The sequence below is a fragment of the Symsagittifera roscoffensis genome, chromosome 5 (genome assembly GCF_963678635.1).
Source record: "Symsagittifera roscoffensis chromosome 5, txSymRosc1.1, whole genome shotgun sequence".
Lineage (NCBI taxonomy): Eukaryota > Metazoa > Xenacoelomorpha > Acoela > Convolutidae > Symsagittifera > Symsagittifera roscoffensis.
In genome coordinates, this window is record NC_087066.1 from 51,038,518 (window position 1) to 51,057,565 (window position 19,048).

At 40.1% G+C, this 19,048-nt stretch overlaps 2 protein-coding genes across 2 annotated transcripts in view; one reads left to right on the forward strand and one right to left on the reverse strand.

Moving 5' to 3' along the window:
• The window catches only part of LOC134846200 (angio-associated migratory cell protein-like), a 553,983-nt gene that overhangs the window by 341,858 nt on the left and 193,077 nt on the right, over positions 1-19,048 (reverse strand). The gene's annotated exons all lie outside the window — the stretch shown is intronic.
• On the forward strand, positions 4,445-18,641 carry LOC134846314 (long-chain-fatty-acid--CoA ligase 5-like). Its single transcript, XM_063863618.1, has 2 exons — positions 4,445-4,740; positions 16,034-18,641. The coding sequence occupies exons 1-2, from the start codon at positions 4,447-4,449 to the stop codon at positions 17,813-17,815; spliced, it is 2,076 nt and encodes a 691-aa protein (XP_063719688.1). The 5' UTR covers positions 4,445-4,446; the 3' UTR covers positions 17,816-18,641.

Consider the following 19,048-nt stretch of genomic DNA (forward strand, 5'->3'; position numbering starts at 1 on the left):
TTCGATTAGGATCAAAAATATGCGAACGGCATAAATGCGTGTGCGGAAAAGACGTTACCGAGGATGGTTGGTATGGTCTTTCTTGCCTCAAAAGTGCAGGGAGATTCTCTAGGCATTCAAACCTGAATGCCCTTATAAAGCAGAGTCTATCATCTACTCACATTCCGTCTGTTTTAGAACCACGACACCTCTACAGGACCGATCAGAAGCGACCAGACGGTTTGACGCTCGTTCCATGGGCCTAATGGTAAGCAGCTCTTGTGGGATGTAACGGTAGTAGACTCCTTAGCTCCTTGTAGGATTACTGCCGGGTCTGTTTGTAACCCTGGTACGGCTGCCGCTGAAGCGGAAGAGCGAAAAATTGACAAGTATAAAGATCTTGTAAATGATGGATATCTTTTTCAACCGCTAGCTTTCGAAATTCAGGGCGCGGCCGGCCCCAGCACAGAAGTATTTTTGAGCAAGCTTTATAAGAACCTAAGCATATGCACTGAGGAACCCAGAGCAGGCAGCTTTTTAAAACAGAGAATCTCCCTGGCAATACAGATTGCGAAAGCCGCTTGCGTACTCAGAACAATAAATGACAAAATAACTTTCGACGAAATTTTTTACTTGTAAAACTTGTATATTATATCTCGTGTCGAGTTGCGTGTTCTTATTGAAGAAACGTAACCCGTATCGATTTTAATTGAAAAGGACTTAAACACTTGTCATCTTCTTTTATCATTATCACTTCCATATCTAAAAATTTCCAAGGATTTTGACTGGAATACATGATGAAGGGACTCATGACTGTAACCTCGGTTACTATGATACTTTTGACCTTCTGATTACCTTTAAAAAAATCACATTATCCCCAATATGATAATCTGGATAAAGTTTCGTAGGCACCTGTTAAGTTGCAAAAATACAGACTTATTTGCTGTTATTGTTCCGACCATTTGAAAAATGTGGAGGAACTTCGTATTCGCGTGTGTTTTAACTTTTTTCCAAATTTAAAGTTAAAACACACGCGAATACGAAGTTCCTCCACATTTTTCAAATGGTCGGAACAATAACAGCAAATAAGTCTGTATTTTTTCGGAAACGTACAGAAGCGACAAAATTTTTTCGGAAACGTACAGGTAGGATGCGGTACCAAACGAGGAGCAGAAATAGCTGCGCACTCGTTTCGAAACCTAATTGAACGCGACGACAATCCAAAATGCACTGTTCTTTTAAAGCGAGATTTTAAGAATGCCTTTAACTCTTTAAACAGAGAAACAATGCTGAATCATGTTTATTCAAATCGCCCCGAATTGTATAATTACACCCATTGCGCGTATGGTAAACCTAGTTACCTTTTTTACGGAAGCTCTGTCATAATGTCAGAAGACGGAACTCAGCAAGGTGATCCTGAAGCCCAACCCCTTTTTGCGGAAACAATTCATACACTAGTCAAACAGTTGGAGTCGAAAATTAACATCTGGTATTTAGATGATGGGAATTTAGCCGACGACTATAAGGTAGTACTACGGGACCTTAAAAACATTCTGAAATCGGAACAAATTTACGGCCTGAGCTTAAACACTGAGAAGTGTGAACTTTGTTTTTTGGGACCGACTACTAGTACACAGTATAATTCAATTTTAACACAATTTCGAAAAATATGCCCCAAAATAAAAATAAAAACAAAAGAAGAACTCCTCATTTTAGGATCTCCAATCGGCGAACTTTACCGAAAAAAATTGCTCGACGAAAAAATAAAGGAACTTGAAAAAGTCTCGGGTGTCATTGACAAACTAGACGCCCATTATGGTTTTTACCTCCTGAAAAATTGCTTTAGCATGCCAAAACTCCTATAGTTTTTGCGTACGAGCCCTTGTTTTTTTGCAAAATGATTTTTTGGAACGTTACGATAAATTACTAAGAAATTCGTTATGCAAGGTCACTAACGTGAAAATGGATGATAACCAGTTTTTACAAGCAGTTCTCCCGGCAGCCAAAAGTGGCTTGGGCGTTTCTTCCGCTCGTCTACTCGCTTTACCCGCTTTCTTAGCCTCAGCAGTAGAAGCGAAAGATGCCTTGAGCGAAATCTTCGGTTTGGAGCATGTGGATGGAACCTATGATGATGCGCTTAAACGGTGGTTTGACCTTGGAAAAATTGAAATGGCTCCGGAAAATGAAATCCAAAAAAATTGGACGGAGCCAATTTTTGACAGCGAAATTGCAGACTTGATTTTACGACTCGAACCAACGGACGTAAAAAGGTTCAACGCGTTCCAAGATAGATTTGGCTCCCAATGGTTGAACGTCATCCCGTGCAAAAATTTAAGGTTAAAACTGTCGAAGCAACTACTCAAAATTGCGATAGGACTTCGATTAGGATCAAAAATATGCGAACGGCATAAATGCGTGTGCGGAAAAGACGTTACCGAGGATGGTTGGTATGGTCTTTCTTGCCTCAAAAGTGCAGGGAGATTCTCTAGGCATTCAAACCTGAATGCCCTTATAAAGCAGAGTCTATCATCTACTCACATTCCGTCTGTTTTAGAACCACGACACCTCTACAGGACCGATCAGAAGCGACCAGACGGTTTGACGCGCGTTCCATGGGCCTAATGGTAAGCAGCTCTTGTGGGATGTAACGGTAGTAGACTCCTTAGCTCCTTGTAGGATTAATGCCGGGTCTGTTTGTAACCCTGGTACGGCTGCCGCTGAAGCGGAAGAGCGAAAAATTGACAAGTATAAAGATCTTGTAAATGATGGATATCTTTTTCAACCGCTAGCTTTCGAAATTCAGGGCGCGGCCGGCCCCAGCACAGAAGTATTTTTGAGCAAGCTTTATAAGAACCTAAGCATATGCACTGAGGAACCCAGAGCAGGCAGCTTTTTAAAACAGAGAATCTCCCTGGCAATACAGATTGCGAAAGCCGCCTGCGTACACAGAACAATAAATGACAAAATAACTTTCGACGAAATTTTTTACTTGTAACACTTGTATATTATATCTCGTGTCGAGTTGCGTGTTCTTATTGAAGAAACGTAACCCGTATCGATTTTAATTGAAAAGGACTTAAACACTTGTCATCTTCTTTTATCATTATCACTTCCATATCTAAAAATTTCCAAGGATTTTGACTGGAATACATGATGAAGGGACTCATGACTGTAACCTCGGTTACTATGATACTTTTGACCTTCTGATTACCTTTAAAAAAAATCACATTATCCCCAATATGATAATCTGGATAAAGTTTCGTAGGCAGCTGTTAAGTTGCAAAAATACAGACTTATTTGCTGTTATTGTTCCGACCATTTGAAAAATGTGGAGGAACTTCGTATTCGCGTGTGTTTTAACTTTTTTCTCGCGCTAAATCAGGTACCTTAAATAATTAGCGGAATGGGTCGAGTGATATATCATGCTAAAGCCCTTTGGTCGTGATTTGAACGACATTTAAAAACTCGGGCTAGTAAAGCAATCGAGGAACGTTCATTATATATAAATATTAGCCGTTTAAGGTGATAAAAATTTTGTTTTCTTTTAAAAAATTTTGTTTTCTTTTTCGGCCATATAGATTTTCATATAAATTTAAAAATTTTAGTTCAAAAAATTTGGATTTTTTAAATCGTTTTGCACACAAGCAAAGCTTGTGTTATAGTATGAACTTTCTTTATTTTGTTGCGACAGAATAAAAGTGTTCATTTTGATCAATAACCAGCTATTAAGTACAGCCAATGCTAAGGATATTAACACAGAGTAATTTATAACAAATAGCGCTTTAGCTGCAAGGTATCATTTTTTCAGGGATCTGTAGTGTAGAGGTAGGGAAGGAGACCGGCCACAAAATAAGAGGGTTTGAACCTGGGCAGGGTCGGATGTTTTTAATGAATTTTTTCGTATACTAGTTAAAAGGCGTCCGCTCCATACATTGAGGCATGTTAGTTGGTAAATTTCTTTTTTTTTTCAAATTGACTGGTACTGCTAATGCGTCATAAGTGGCTTGCGTCACCTAGCAACTATGTAGACTCATAATTGGCGTGCATCACTTAAGAAGTTTTGTAGGCGCAAAGCTTTACTCATTCTGTTTTTCCGAGTAGCGTGATCGGTCATATTTTTGCCTCTGTATGCGAAGTGCAACTTACTTTTTGAAGATAATTGCAGTGTTTTATGCCTAGTCAACGATCTACGCGTTTGTAAAGCTCTAATATCCCTCCACGCAGAAGAAGCGACGCTAATTTGAAGATAAAACATTTTACGAATGTGGTTGGAACATTCTGTGCTACTTGCGCAGCAACTGCCTATCCTTGTCTTAACTGGGGCGCCGTATAGTATGCGGAGTCCAATTTGACCAAATTTTGGCGATATTATGTTGGTTCACTCGAAAAATTTAAACGATTTATCATTTTTGTTATATTCTAAGAAATGTTCAGGAATTACCTGAGTAACAACTTTTTAAGTTTGAGATGGCGACGTCTAACGTTGACAACGGATACGGCAAGGATACAACTCCTCGTCCACCTGCCGAAGTCAACGAGGAGGGCTTCTCATTCGACAACCAGAGCATTATGCTACCTGGTAGCGAGAGAATAAGAGTCGCACATGGGACTGAAAATGGCACACAGTTGCTTGAAAGTGCGTTTGATCTGCCGAAGAAGACAGTCACTGAGTTGTTCAGACGAGGAGTCGCTAAAAGTGGAGCCAAAAACTGTTTGGGAACCATTTGCAATGGATCAGTGCGATGGCTGTCTTACAATGATGTAAGTGTGATAGAGCTGGTTATTTGCTGAACGGAAAAATTAATCAGCTGAAAATTGAACGTTGAGAATAAAAGTAGCTTGAAATATATACCGATATATTGACGAAAACTTATCTAACAGAAACGCAATTTTTTTAAACGGATTTGCGAAGACATCGAAAATAATTTATCAAGTTGTTCTGCTTGCGATTGGCCAGTGTTATCAAGTCGAAACACTATCAAATGATCAGTCTTGCAAAACTTGAAGGGAAAGGACTAGGATCTTTTTAACTATATGCTTCCCGTTGAACCTTGTACCTTGTAACGAATTGGTCCCCTTTTGCTACAAGATCCAGGGTCGAAAAGGTATTTGATCTTTCCAAAAGATTGAGGAGTCTGAAAATGGGCGTTTAATCGTTGTCGTTAGTCATGATTAGTGTCATATTGCCATTCGTTAAAATCACGGTTTGCAGTTTTTCGTACAAGGATGCATTGATGCAAAATGATCATGCTAGAAGAACATATGTGAGTACCTTTATAATCTTTTCAGTTTTAAAGACTAGCGCGATTGTCCATTGGGCGTAAAGGGCACACTTTGTAGTAGTTAGAACATAGTTGAAAGATGGCCGAGGGAAAAAGAGCCCGGCCTGAGGGCACGAAGTGCCCGATGTCGGCTCTATTGCCCGAGGCCATCTTCAACTATGTTCGAACTGTTGAAGAGTATGTTTTTGCTCTTTCTGAGGGAAAGATGCCAGAAAATTGTGAAAGAGCCCGGAAAAGTGCGCGAAACTATGCAAATGATTTCTTTTTTCATTCATGCGTTCTAATATTTCATTTTTCATTCATGCCTTGTCGTGAAAGAGCAAAAACATACTCTTCCTAATGCTTGTAAACTTCGTTGCTTAAATGCGTTTCAACTTAAATAAGGTTGTAAGCTGAAATTCTATCTTTTTTTTCGACTTTTGAATGGCAATTTGTTGCTAGGTACCAAAGGGGGAGGGGGAATTGTGAAAAAGAGCCATGATTAAGGATAATATTTTATATACGAAACTTAGTCATAGCAATGTTTAACTAAGGATGCAATATGTTAATTGAAACAAAAATATTCTTTTTTCTGTTTTGTTTCTGTACAGCGAGTACGAACGGTAATGAGTTTCACGCTGTTCTTTAACTTTGATGTGTTACGAAGCCATCCGGAAACGTTTAAATATTAACAAACGCGATTTTTTTCTGTGAAGTATATTCAGCTCGGTTCAGAAATTTTTACGCTCAAAATCTACTTCTTTTTTGGTATTGGAAAAGCAGTGGTACATTCATCTATTTGACAAGGAAGGGAATTGTTCTTTATTACAAATAGGAAGTGGAAACTTTCTCTGACATAGAGTAGAACACGGGCAGTTTGGATTAGATCATGCTTTTTCAATGTGGTTTGAGAGCATTCTTTTGCTTTAATTAACGGCCACCTCGGATTAATTATTTAAAAAAAGGTGATCACAAAAAGATTTCGAGTAAATTGATTTTTTGTTGTTGTTTATGCCTAATTACACAAGCAAAGCTTGTGTTATAGCATGAACTATCTATTTTTTTTCCAACCTAAGTCGCAAATATTGTTACGATAAAATGTGTTCATTTTGATCAATAACCAGTTATTAAGTACAGCCAATGCTAAGGATATTAACACATACTATTATTGTTCCGACTTTCGTAACGGAATATTTGTGCTCGGGGTGGTTTTTTTCTTCAGGCAAATTTCGACTTTTAAACTAGCCGTTTTTGACGGGATTTTTTATATCGTTCAAAAGGTCTTTTTGTCGTGAGCTTAAATTTAAAAAGATATTTCACCTGTGATCTTCGTAAAATTATGGGTGTTTAAATGTTTCGATTGTGGCCAATTTGGAAACAATTAACGCGCGATATATTTCGCGCTATTATCGCGTAAGCCCAGATTTAATCCGTCCTAAAAATTGTTCGAAATTGGTTGAAAGAAGCTTATTTGCCATAATTGATTGTGAGTAGGAGCGAAAATTCTCACTTTGCACTTTAAATGACGGGGGGATCATTTTCACAAAAAAAGTCAAATTAAAAAAATTCATTTTATTTTTATTACATTTAGTTTTTTCATGTTATTACTGCTCCTTAAACTGCGCTATAAATTGAGGGGGTTAGTTTTTTTTTAAATTGACTGGTACTGCTTATGCGTCATAATTGGCGTGCGTGACTTGAGAAATCAAATTCAATCAATGTTTTACTCATTCAGTTTTTCCAGGTAGCGTTATCGGTCAGTTTTTCCCGGTTGCTTGTGTATGCGAAGTGCAACTTCGCCTCTGTGTTTATAATTAGTGTACTCTTATTCAGAGGCGGATTAAGGGGGGGAGGGTTGTCAGCGGACGCCCCCTAACCCCCCCCCCCCCCCACTCCGCTCTCCCTTCCTCACCGATTCGACCCCCTGGCAACCCAAAAGTTCCCCCTTTGTACTAAATTGAGTTATCCGTTTTTCGCTAACGGACCCTAAATTTTTTCAAAGCCGCCTTTGGTGCCAATATATAATTATTTTGAGAAAATCCTAGATCAGCCCCTGCTCTTATTACCCTTGCGATGAGCAAGGGCATTGCAATCGGTTACTAGACTTTTTTTCTCCCTTGAAATAACTTGTTCACAGGACTCATCTCCTGGAGCCTTGACTCCCTCATATGCTTCCTTTATTATAACGTCAAATTCAATCAACCGCTCTGGTGCATCTTGTGTAGAGGTAACACATCTGCTTGAAACGGCAGTGTCTCGAATCCGACCGGGGCCGTTTTTGTGCTAACTTTTTCGTTTTTGTGCTTTTTGGGACGATCTTCCGTTTGTTTATTTCAGCTTTTTTCTAATTAACTGTAACAACCATACTTGACAACTAAGCCCGGCAGCTCGATTCCAGTGGGGACTTGTTTTATTTTCAAACTGAATTTTTTTTTTGCTAATTTAGATTTTGTCTGTGCTTATTTTTGCCGGCTCAGTTCCCACAGAAGGACTTTTTTTCACATTCGGCTTATTTTCCGCATTTCGAAAGCTCCTTGTAAAGTTTTCTATGGTGCAGATAATTTTTTTGTGGAACTTTTGGGCTTTTTTTGCAATTTTTAGGACAAACACTATTTTCGAAGGTTTTTTCAGTTTTTGATTTTTCTTTTCATTTGATTTTAATCACGTTTTTTTTGTATCGAAAATGGTGCGAAAAGCATCTTCGCCTCTGTGGTAAAGCTTGTGAATATTTGTTTTTGTGCTTTTTAAATTCATTGTTGAAAATACGAGTTCAAAATGACGGTTTGGTCTGAAATTATCCCTTGTGCCAGCATTACATCTTACTTGTAATTACATCTCATTTATCTGATTAATGCACAAGCGGCGCGTAGGGATCCAGACGACGCCGCCTTCCAGTGGTGGATCCGACATCTTGGGCCCCACCAAGATGCAAATGGCGTCAAGCCCCCCCTCCCATTGGGTCGGGAGAAGCTCAGAAGTCTCCGGGTTTTCGGTTACGGAGCGTCTGAAGCCGGCCAGGCTGCTCCGTCTGCTCATCCTTATACTACTACTCCGCTCCGGCATTAATCCAAACCCTGGTCCAGGGCCTTACTTTTGCTCCCCTTGCTCTTTCCGCATCAAACGCACCCAACCCAGTGTCTGGTGCCACATCTGTGGTTACATTCACCTTAAATGTAGTGGTCTTACCCACCTTAACCAACACCACCCTGACTACTATTGCCCTACCTGTACCTCTACCTACATTTTACCTCCCCCAGGCACCAGGTCCTCTAACTTGACCACCCCCAACTCCCAAACTTGTTCAACTTCCCTAACCGCCCCCCAACCCCACCTCCCTAACCCCCCTCCCCCTCCCACCCTTCCCACCTCCTCGAATAATAATTCCTCCTCCCAAAATCGCGCAAATCGTAATCGTGTAAATAGTGTAAATAACTCAAGTTCAAACAACCATTTTAATCATACTGCTGTTAATAATGTAAATAGTTCACCACACCCCGCCAAAGGCCTTTTAAAAATCCTTCAATTTAATTGCAACGGTATCTCCGGAAAAGCACCCGAAATTGCTGCTTTCTTATCTCAAAATCAAATTCATATTGCTGTCTTCCAAGAAACTAAATTAAGAAAGAAATCTCGAAACCCCTCACTTGGCTCACACTACACTTTAATTAGAAAAGATCGAGAAAAAGAAGGGGGCGGTCTTCTCATAGCCATACATGAGTCGATACAATACGAAGAAATAAATATTAACAACGATGGAACAGTAGAGGCTATGGGCATATCAGTGGTAGCCAGTTCATCCAAGCTTCGTATTTATAATTTCTACATCCCCCCTCGCTCGAGCTGTCCCCCTGGTTACTCTGCGTCCCTTGCCGAACTACTTGAACCTGGGGACGCCTTAGTACTCGAGGATGCCAACGCACATTCACAACTATGGAACTCCAACATCGAGGAAGATCAACGCGGCTCTGTACTTAGCAATGAAATAACCGAATCCACCTTTGCACCATTAAATGATGACACACAAACCAGAGTCCCTTTTAACTCAGAAAACCAACTCTCGTCACCAGATATTTCCCTCGCATCCCAATCGCTCTTACTCTCCACATCATGGACCCCAATTAAATCTCTAAGATCAGATCACCTACCCATTCTTCTAGAACTACCCTTGGATGATTTTATAAATTTTTCACCTAAAAGGACTTCTATAAATTTTTTAAAAGCAGATTGGATCAAATTCACAGAGGAAATTGAGGAGGGTTTCTTTTCAGCGGTTCCACCTTCCGGAGTTGCCGCCGGAGAGAAATTCTTGAGGGACCTGGTGCTCAGGGCAGCACGCCACCAATCCCCGCTGGCCGTATTCGCCACTTCACTCCCTCTCTTTCCCCCGAGTCCACTGCCCTTACCGCCGAAAGAGATTTAAGCCGACAACAAAATCTCCCCCCAGAAGTCATATCCCAACTGAACTGTAGACTCATGAAACAGACAGCAAAGGGCAAAGAAAATAAATGGCGAGAATTCCTCCGGACTTGCGACTACCGCACTGGTGCCAGAAAGTTCTGGAAAGTGGTACGCTCCTTAAATGGATCTAAGCCCGTGGCAGGAAGACACCCCATTACTTTTGGTTCTAAACCCATACACTCACCTCGTGATATTACCAGCTCTTTTAACAAACAATTCACAAATGCCAGACCCCACGCCTCTGACAAACTCCTTCGTATAACGAGAAGAAAAATTGCCAAACTACCGCTGTCAGACAGCCCAATTTTTACCCCTGAAAATACTAAACAAGCCATTGCAGACAGCAAACCATCGCGAGCGCTAGGTCCCGACGGCCTTTGTAATATACATCTTAAACATCTCGGCCCACTTGCTACTCAATACTTAACATACCTTTTTAATATCTCTTTGTCCGAAAACACTATCCCCCAAATTTGGAAAAATTCAAAAATTGCACTGCTTCCAAAGCCCAATAAGGATCTTAAACAATCAACATCTTACAGACCTATATCCTTACTCTGCCCAGCAGTTAAAATTCTGGAGAGGCTCGTTCACCCCATCTTTACCAAACATCTCCCCAACGCAAACACCAACACGGCTTCCGCCCTTTTCACTCCACCACCACAGCTCTCTCCACTCTCGAATTTTACATTTCAGACGGTTTTAAACAAAATCGCCCCCCTAAACGTACGGTACTGGCCACACTTGACTTATCTAAGGCTTTCGACATGGTGTGTCATCGCTCACTTGTGGAACTCGTTCATGACACTCCCCTCCCAAGAAGTCTAGTCCGCTGGCTAAGTAATTACCTTAATGGTCGACAGGCTGCCACCTCATTCCTTGAACACACATCCCCCCATCGAATAATCCACTGTGGCGTACCCCAAGGTTCTGTTTTATCACCCACACTCTTCAATTTTTATGTCCATGATGCACCGCCACCTCCCGATAATGTAAACCTTGTTTCGTATGCAGACGATTTCCACCCCTTCGCAAGCAGTTCCAATATTGATATCGCCTCAAACTCCATCAATAGCTACCTAAAAAGGCTCTACGATTTTTTCACCTCACGCAAACTAAGTTTCGCGTCCTCTAAAGGATCAGTTACACTTTGCTCCACTTATAACAAAGAATTTAATAAAACACCTAGTGTTCTTTTAAATAACGAGGCGCTACCCCTAAACAAAAATCCAACAATCTTAGGGGTGACATTTGATCCAACACTTTGTTTTGCCACTCACTGCATACAATCCGCTGAAAAGGCCAGACGCAGGATCGGAATCCTGAAGGCATTAGCAGGATCAACCTGGGGTCACTCCAAAGAAACCCTCCTCCTAACTTTTAAAGCTTTAATTCGCCCCATACTTGACTATGCAGCCCCCGCATGGTCCCACGCATCAAGTAACACCTCCATAAATTGCCTGCAGGTTGCCCAAAACCAATCCCTTCGCGTTGTTACTGGATCAAATCTAATGAGTTCCACTGCCCACCTGCACAGTGAATCTGAAATCCTAACGGTCAAAGACCACCATACCCTTCTGTCATCTCAATTTTTTATCTCTACCTATCGTTCCCACCATCCCATTAATTTTATACATTCACATCCTCCTCCTCCCCGTCTACTTCGCCCCTCAATTATAAGCTGCTTCAAAGAAGACACCCAGAAAATTTTAACCGACTTTTCAGTCTACGCAAACCACCCTCTAGTTCTGGACGAGCGAAGTCTCCACTTTTATTTTTAACTACTACAAACCAATTTTAAAAGACAACCATACCTCCCTTGTAACCAAGTTCCTAGCCGAAACCCCTCCGTCTAAAGTTATTTGTATCCCTCCCCCAAAGATTGACCCCTCTGAAAAATCTCTCCCACGTCCCACGCGCTGTAAGCTCTCCCAACTCCGGTCTGGCTACAGCCGGCTCCTTAACACTTACCTATCCCGCCTCGACAGCTCCATCTCCCACCTTTGCCCAACCTGTTCCCTTGCCCCCCACACAACATGTCACCTTTTCAACTGCTCCCAAAACCCCTCCCCACTCACCCCAGCAGACCTGTGGCTTCGGCCGGTAGAGGTTGCTAAGTTCCTTGACCTGGAGACAGAAGAGCCCAACCCGACCCGCGTGGGCTAACAACAACAAGCGGCGCGTAGTGTTATGCTGAGAAGTAACTTGTTTTCAACCTGCTACTTTTGGTGGCATTTTCCACCAACAGGCAGCATCGGCAATCAATAGCATCTGCTTTGAAGTTTCATTTCTAATAAATGAACCCAGTTCATGTGGTTTATATTCATCCAATGAGCCGAAAAAGCTATATGCTTCATACAAGCGTAAAATAATAACACGACAGCTTGTATCAGTGCACATTCCCGAATGTTTCGACTGCCCTTTAACTGTTCTGGCATAGTTTATGGTAAATGAAAAATTGACAAACTGTGAGTTTTAGGCCGATATCAAACTTGAATTGTTTAATTTTGTGTCGTGTATGTAATCAAACCGACTATTTAGCTTGCGTCAGTTCTATTTGGAACGGTTTTTTAGTGCAGGTTAATTCGCTCCGCGTAAATATTTCGCTTTAGATTTTCAGGATCAAACTATAAAACGAAGTTTAGAGAAGTCTCGTGTCATGTTAATATAGTGCTGCGCGCACCAGGCAGGACCCACGAAGATCCAAGGATCGATCCCCCGAGTGAACAATTAATCTTTTGGAAATCGGTTCAAAAAAAATTCAATTTTAGGAGTTTTCTAAATAACTATTAGGAGTTCATTTACACTTTTGAAGATGCCTGTTGGCTATGTTTTTAATTTCAGTTATGTATTGCTCATAATGCGCAAGTAGCTAATAAATGAGAAAGCAAAAACGATTCGATTTCGCACTAAGGCATTTTAACTGGCCTCCTTTATTCGTAACTAAGTTTTAGTTAATAACTAACTACGTCATTGATGTTGCTTTGAGTGGGACTAAGAAATTACTGAAAATTTTTTGGAGTTTATCATTCAAGGTAATAGCATGTAATATTTGTTTTTAAAATCACAGTCTTTAGTGAAGATCAACAAATAGCTATAACGCCTAATTGAACAGTTCTGTTGTCTGATATTTGAGACTAACAAATATCAGTGGTCCAAAAATAATAGGCCGCAGTTCGGTGATAAGGTCATCTGACTTTTGGTGAGAGGTCCAATTCCGAATCTCGTAGTCTTCAAAGTTTTCGTCTTTTTTATATATCAATTACTTGTTTCTGAAAGCCGCAACAGTACTGTTATCTTGGAGATTCGTGATATGTGTTCTTGCTAGATCTCGTTTTTTTACACATGCGGTGGTGCGAACGTAGTGTTAAAAGATGCTGGTGACAAAGGAAAAAGGGTAACCGTAAAGCTTATAAAACAGCAAGAACATGAAAAAAAACAAAATGCTTGAAAATCAACATACAAAAACCTCTGAGACTGAGGTTCGATCAAGAGCATTGGGCCAAAACTCACTTGACTTAAATCTGAACCATACCGTCTTTCATGCATTACTTTTTGAAAATCAAACAATGCAGCGGATAAAGCTAGAAAATGCATAAACTTTGCGCATAACTTCACAAATTACTGCCTTCGAATGAGATGAAAAAATGGACTGAAGTTATGCGCAAAGTTTATGCATTTTCTAGCTTTATCCGCTCCATTGTTTGATTTTCAAAAAAGAATGCATGAAAGACGGTATGGTTGAGATTTAAGTCAAGTGAGTTTTGGCCCAATGCTCTTGATCGAACCTCAGTCTAAGGGGTTTTTGTATGTGATTTTCAAGCATTTTGCGTTTTCATGTGCTTGCTGATTTATAAGCTTTTCGGTTTGCTTTTTTTTCCTTTGTCCCAAGCGAAGCCTAATGTCATATTAAGATATCAACTTTTCTAATTCAAATTACAAATACAAAAGACCTTTTCAAGCTGTTATATTACACCTGGTTGCTGCATAGCAAAATTATCCTTGCGATAAGCTTTTTCCGTAAACATTCGTCCGCAAACAACTAGGCTTTTTCCGTAAACTTTTGTCCACAGGACTCATTGTACTCCTGATTTACCTTGGTTCAAAATGCATTCAAATTTTGTAGTGTCTCTTGCACACAGCATGGTGGTAATGAATACGCCTGGGACGGCAAAGGTCCTGAGTTCGAATTTGACCCCTGCCGATCCAAAGGGTCCCCCCTTTGGTACTTTTTAAGAAATCAATTTTTGGCCGACCCTTCGGCGCCAATATATACTAATTTTGAGGGGGGTGTGCGCGCCGAAAAAAGCAATTTTTTGGTCAAAATTTTCAAAAAAAAGTTCTCAAAAACGCCTTTTTTGGACGGTTTTTTCAAAATTTTGCCTGCGGCGCACAAAATTTTACCAAATCAGGGTTTAAACCGTGCTTAGGGAGAGTTCGAAAGATCAATTCGGTCGACCTAAAAAAAAGGTCGACAAAATATTCAAAATCTTTTCAAAATTTTCAAAAGGTCGACATCTAAGAATCATTTAAGTTGAAAAAAATTTAAGCTGAGGTTGCTTTAAGTATTTGAAAAGTCCGGCCGAATCTAAATTTTCTTTTCACAGTGGTTGTAATTTTCGCAGCTCGATTTATTAAAATTTCACATTTGTTTTCATTTTTTGTCTTTTTTATCGGCTTATTAATTTTTGGTTCAAATAATGTCGACTTATTGGCCTCTTTTGCGTCGTTGTGACCGAAGAAAGCTTACTTACTTGTTAGTGTGCTCTGAGGGGAAGGGAATTAACATTTTTTTTAAGTTCAGAATTTTTTAGGCATAAAGGGTTTCTGCTCAGGTATTTTCGACTTTGTTACCGCTTGGTAATTATTATTTTAAATCCAATCAACCATCCAGTGTTTCTGGCGTAAAGGTAAAACAACAGCGTGAGACGGCAAAGGCTTGAGGTTCGAATCCGGCCGGGCCCTATTTTTTGCAAACTGAGTTTTTGTGCTTTTTCGGATTATCGTCCGTCTTTTTGTCGGCTTGGTTCCCGCAGCTCGATGGTTCAGCTTCATCCAAGTTGCTGTAACCCCCTTGCTTGAGACTACAAAGCCCGGGAATTCCATTCCAGTTTAGACCTGTTTTTTTTTCGCAAATATAAAATTTGGGCTAATTTAGATTGTCTGTCCGCCTTTTTTGTCTGCTCAGTTCCGCAGAATTTTGAAAACTTGCCTTCTTTATAGCGTTCGCGAAGCTCTTTGCTGAGTTTTGTAATGGGTCGGGAAATTTTGCTCTGGATATTTTGGACTTTGATTGCAATTTTTATTGACAAAAGCGATTTTTTGAAGTTTTTTTTGTATCGCAATGGTGCGAAGCTCAGCTTTGCCTCTGTGTATATTTGTATCTGGTTTATCGTTGACAAATGTTCCAAGATTTTTTACGGCGCATAACGCAATTTGCTGGGGTTCGATTCCCTACAAACCAACTTTTTTATTGATTGTATCTTTTCTCTTTTTTTATTTTTTGAGCCTTTTAGAGCTAATTTGTGCCGTTTTGTATGCGAAGCTGCAGCTTTGTCTCAGTCTTAAATTTATGAATTTGTAGCGTGCAAAGCTGTAGCGTGTTTTCATGCTTTGTATAGCAGTTTTCTGTTCATGAAATTTTAATAGCACTTTGTAAGTTTAAATTTTAATTGCTCACTTAAATATGTTGGTAAATTATGATATTGATCTGATCGTAGAAAATCGAAAAAAAAAAGATTGTACAGCTTTTCACAATTGATTTTTCGCCTGGTTCGAGTACGTCAACTGGGCTTCTATGAATCAGAAGGCCAATAGAAAACGACACGATTGTGTCGAATTATAAAAATGTGAAACAATTCGCAGCTTTTTAGGGTTTTTCCTTCATCCTCAAGCACGCTAACAAAGTGATAAACCCTTTTAAAGGCAATAAATATATATCCACCTATAGCGTGGTTGTACCATAATGGGACTATAATTGAAAAGACCTCTTTTTTACAGTCAGTGTTCTCTGCAGTCACTTTCACACCTGAGCACTGGCATGTATTTTTGTGTCGCAAGTAAGCTAACATGGGCTTCCTCTCTGTGTTTCAAGTTCAATTCGAAATCATTTGCTAACAGGAAAGCAAATTAAGCAGGAGTTTAATGACCAATTTTCAATTGTTTTCTATGTTTTCTCTTTTTCTGCAGTACGCTTTGTAAAAGAAAATTCAAGGAGTTTACAAATGTCTTCATTTAGGGATTTTTTAAAACTTTTATACTATCTTAATATGTGATGCTTGTTGGCGATTTAATTTCCCTGTGCTGCATTATTTACAATTCGGTCGTTCTTTTAGGTTCGCAAGCAGTCTATGTCAGTTGCCAAAGCATTGGGTAAGTTCGGTCTATCTCGCGGCGACTGTGTCGTCATTTTTGCCCTCAACCGAGCAGAATGGGACATCACGAATCTCGGATGCGTCTTCGGAAACCACGTGACGGTTCCATTATACGACTCTCTCGGCCAAGACGGCTTTAAGTTCGTCTTGAATCAATGCGAAGCAAAAATCGCTTTCTGCGGCGACAAGTCAAAGGTCGAAACAATTGTAGCAGCTAAGCAATCAGGAGCTCCTATTTCTCATGTAATTTTCTTTGAAGAGTTCGATGAGAAATCGCGAGGCGCGTTGAAAGATGTAGAAGTTTCATGCGAATCTTTCGAAAATTTCATGGCCAAAGGAAACGAAAGTTTCGGACACCCAAAAATTCACGAGTCGGAGGCGGAAGAAGACGACGTCGCGACTATTATCTACACTTCAGGAACGACCGGTAACCCGAAAGGAGTTGTGCTCACCCACAAAGGATGGGTTGCATCGATAAGCGCCGGCTACTCGGTGGTAACATACGGAAAATATGGCGCAGTTTTGAACTCATCTTCGGTCATGTTTTCGTATTTGCCGTCGGCACATTCCTTGAACTTAGCGGCAACGTATATAATATTCGCCGTGGGAGCTTCTGTCGTTTACTACAGTCGAGATGTGAGTCGACTTATGGAGGATTTGAAGACGGCGAAACCGTCTGTGTTGCCAATGGTACCGAGACTACTTAACAGAATCCATTCCAAGATCCAAGAGGGAGCGAGTAAAAGTACTCTGAAAAGAAAGCTACTCCACATGGCCATATCTGACAAGCTAAAGCGCATCGAAGCTAGATCCCAGACGCCAAACTACCTGTTCGAGCTAACTGTAATGAGGAAAATCCAGAGAAGCATGGGCGGAAATGTGAAAATCATAATGACCGGGAGTGCGCCTATCAGCAAAGAAGTCATGGACTTCTCCCGGGCGGCCTTTGGATGTCCCGTAATTGAGGCGTACGGCCAGAGCGAAAGTTTCGCCGGGATCACGGCAACTATTCCCGGCGATATTCAAACAGGCCATATTGGACCACCGCTGAAAACTATGATGATTAAGTTAGTTAATGTAAAGGACATGGGCTATAAAAGCGCTTCGGACGAGGGTGAAATTTGCTACAAGGGAACTAATGTTATGCGAGAGTACTACAAGAACCCTGAAGAGACCAAGGAAATTGTTGACGAGGAAGGCTGGGTTCATTCGGGCGACATAGGGCGCTGGTTACCGAACGGCGTACTCAAAATAGTCGACCGGAAGAAGAATTTGTTCAAGCTCTCGCAAGGTGAATACATTTCTGCGGAAAAAGTGGAAAATATTTACATCATGAGCAACTTGGTTAACAATGTTTTTGTTCATGGCGACAGTTTGCAGGATTTTTTGGTAGCAATTGTCGACATAGATGATGAAGCGGTCCAGAAATTTCTGGCTAATCAGATTTCAAACGGGAAAGGCGATAATGCGGAAGATTTTAGTCGGCATATGTTAAATTGCGAGAGAAATTCAGAACTGAAGAATCATATTCTAACGGATCTTCAGAAGTTCGCAAAATCGAAAGGACTGAGCTCGTTGGAAACCGTGAAGAACATACACTTCGCCGAAGTTCCCTTTACTGTCGAGAACAACATGTTGACTCCTACTATGAAGCTAAAGAGATTCCAAATTGCCAAAACTTTCGCAAACGAACTGAAATGTTTGTATATAAAGAGCTCTACTTTTCTATCTAAGCCAAAATAAGTGTACAATACACAAAATTTTTGCATAAAATCCTAAAATTTTTTATCAAGTTCTGACATTTAAAATTTTTTATCAAGTTCTGACAACTAAAATTTTTCTTGTTTTGGCATTTCAATTTTCCGTACTAAAAACCTTTTCAGTTGAATAAAAACTAATTGTAAAAATGTGCATTATTTTACTTTCAGTTTTGCTCCATTTATTTCACTTAAATGATCCCATCACATTAGTGGATTTAGGTTGGACCCCCCCCCCGTAGAGATCCGACCCCCTCACTGCCCAAAGGGTCTCCCCTTGCTACTTTTGTACTACATCATTTTAGCAGGCCGACTAAAGTGTTTCTTAAGGAGCCTTTGTGTCGATTTATAGTAATTGTAAAGGGTAGCTCGCTAAAAAAGTTAGTCGAAATCTTCCAAAAAAAGCCTAACAACGACGGTTTTTCTTGTTTTTAAGAACTTTGCCCGCAGCTTGGAAAATTTGCTCAAATAGAATCCTAGTGTTCTGAGAGAGCTCGAAAAGTTAATTTGGTCGACATAAAAAAAAATATATATATATATATATATATATGTGTATATTGAAAATCCGGTCATTCTCGAGTAAACCTTCGATCCGCGCATGTCCAATCATTCCCCGCAGGTGCAATTTGTCTCATTTTTCCATGCTGCAGTTTACTAGTTTCGCAATTCAAAGTGCAAATAAATCATAATAGACTAATATAATAAATTATAGTGCATAAATTCGTATAATTTAGCTCGTTTTTATTTGCTGTCACAAAAGTGTTGAAAACTCATTGTATTTTTATTTCAAATTTAAAGTTATCACCATCAAATTGTTGGTTTGCATTTATCTTAGTCGTTGTGACGAGTGCCAAATTTATTCTACTCTTGTCTGAGGAAATTTTAAAATTAATTTTTTCTAGTTATTTGATTAGGATGGTAAAAAGCAAAAGTTCATAGACGAAGCTCGACTAAGCAGACAGTATGAGAGACGCTTTCGCATCGCTTGAAGTTTGGTAAAGTTATTTCGGATAATCAGCAAACCGTCACATCTTGAAGCCGAAATTACATCAGAATTACGTAAACTAGATCACAATTAAGTAACTATTGCAGAAGAACAGTGACCATCTGTTGTTGTTGCATAACAAGAATAATTTTCGGCTTGTTGGAGTGGTAATCCTATTTTCGGTTTGTTGGCCCTCGGCTTGTTGGCCTACCACCAAATTCAAATTATCAAACC

Bases quoted from the DNA above. Each gene is read 5' to 3' on its own strand.
- LOC134846314 (XM_063863618.1), top strand. From the start codon at position 4,447: ATGGCGACGTCTAACGTTGACAACGGATACGGCAAGGATACAACTCCT. The intron at 4,741-16,033 runs GTAAGTGTGATA...TCGTTCTTTTAG, and splicing joins GATGGCTGTCTTACAATGAT to GTTCGCAAGCAGTCTATGTC.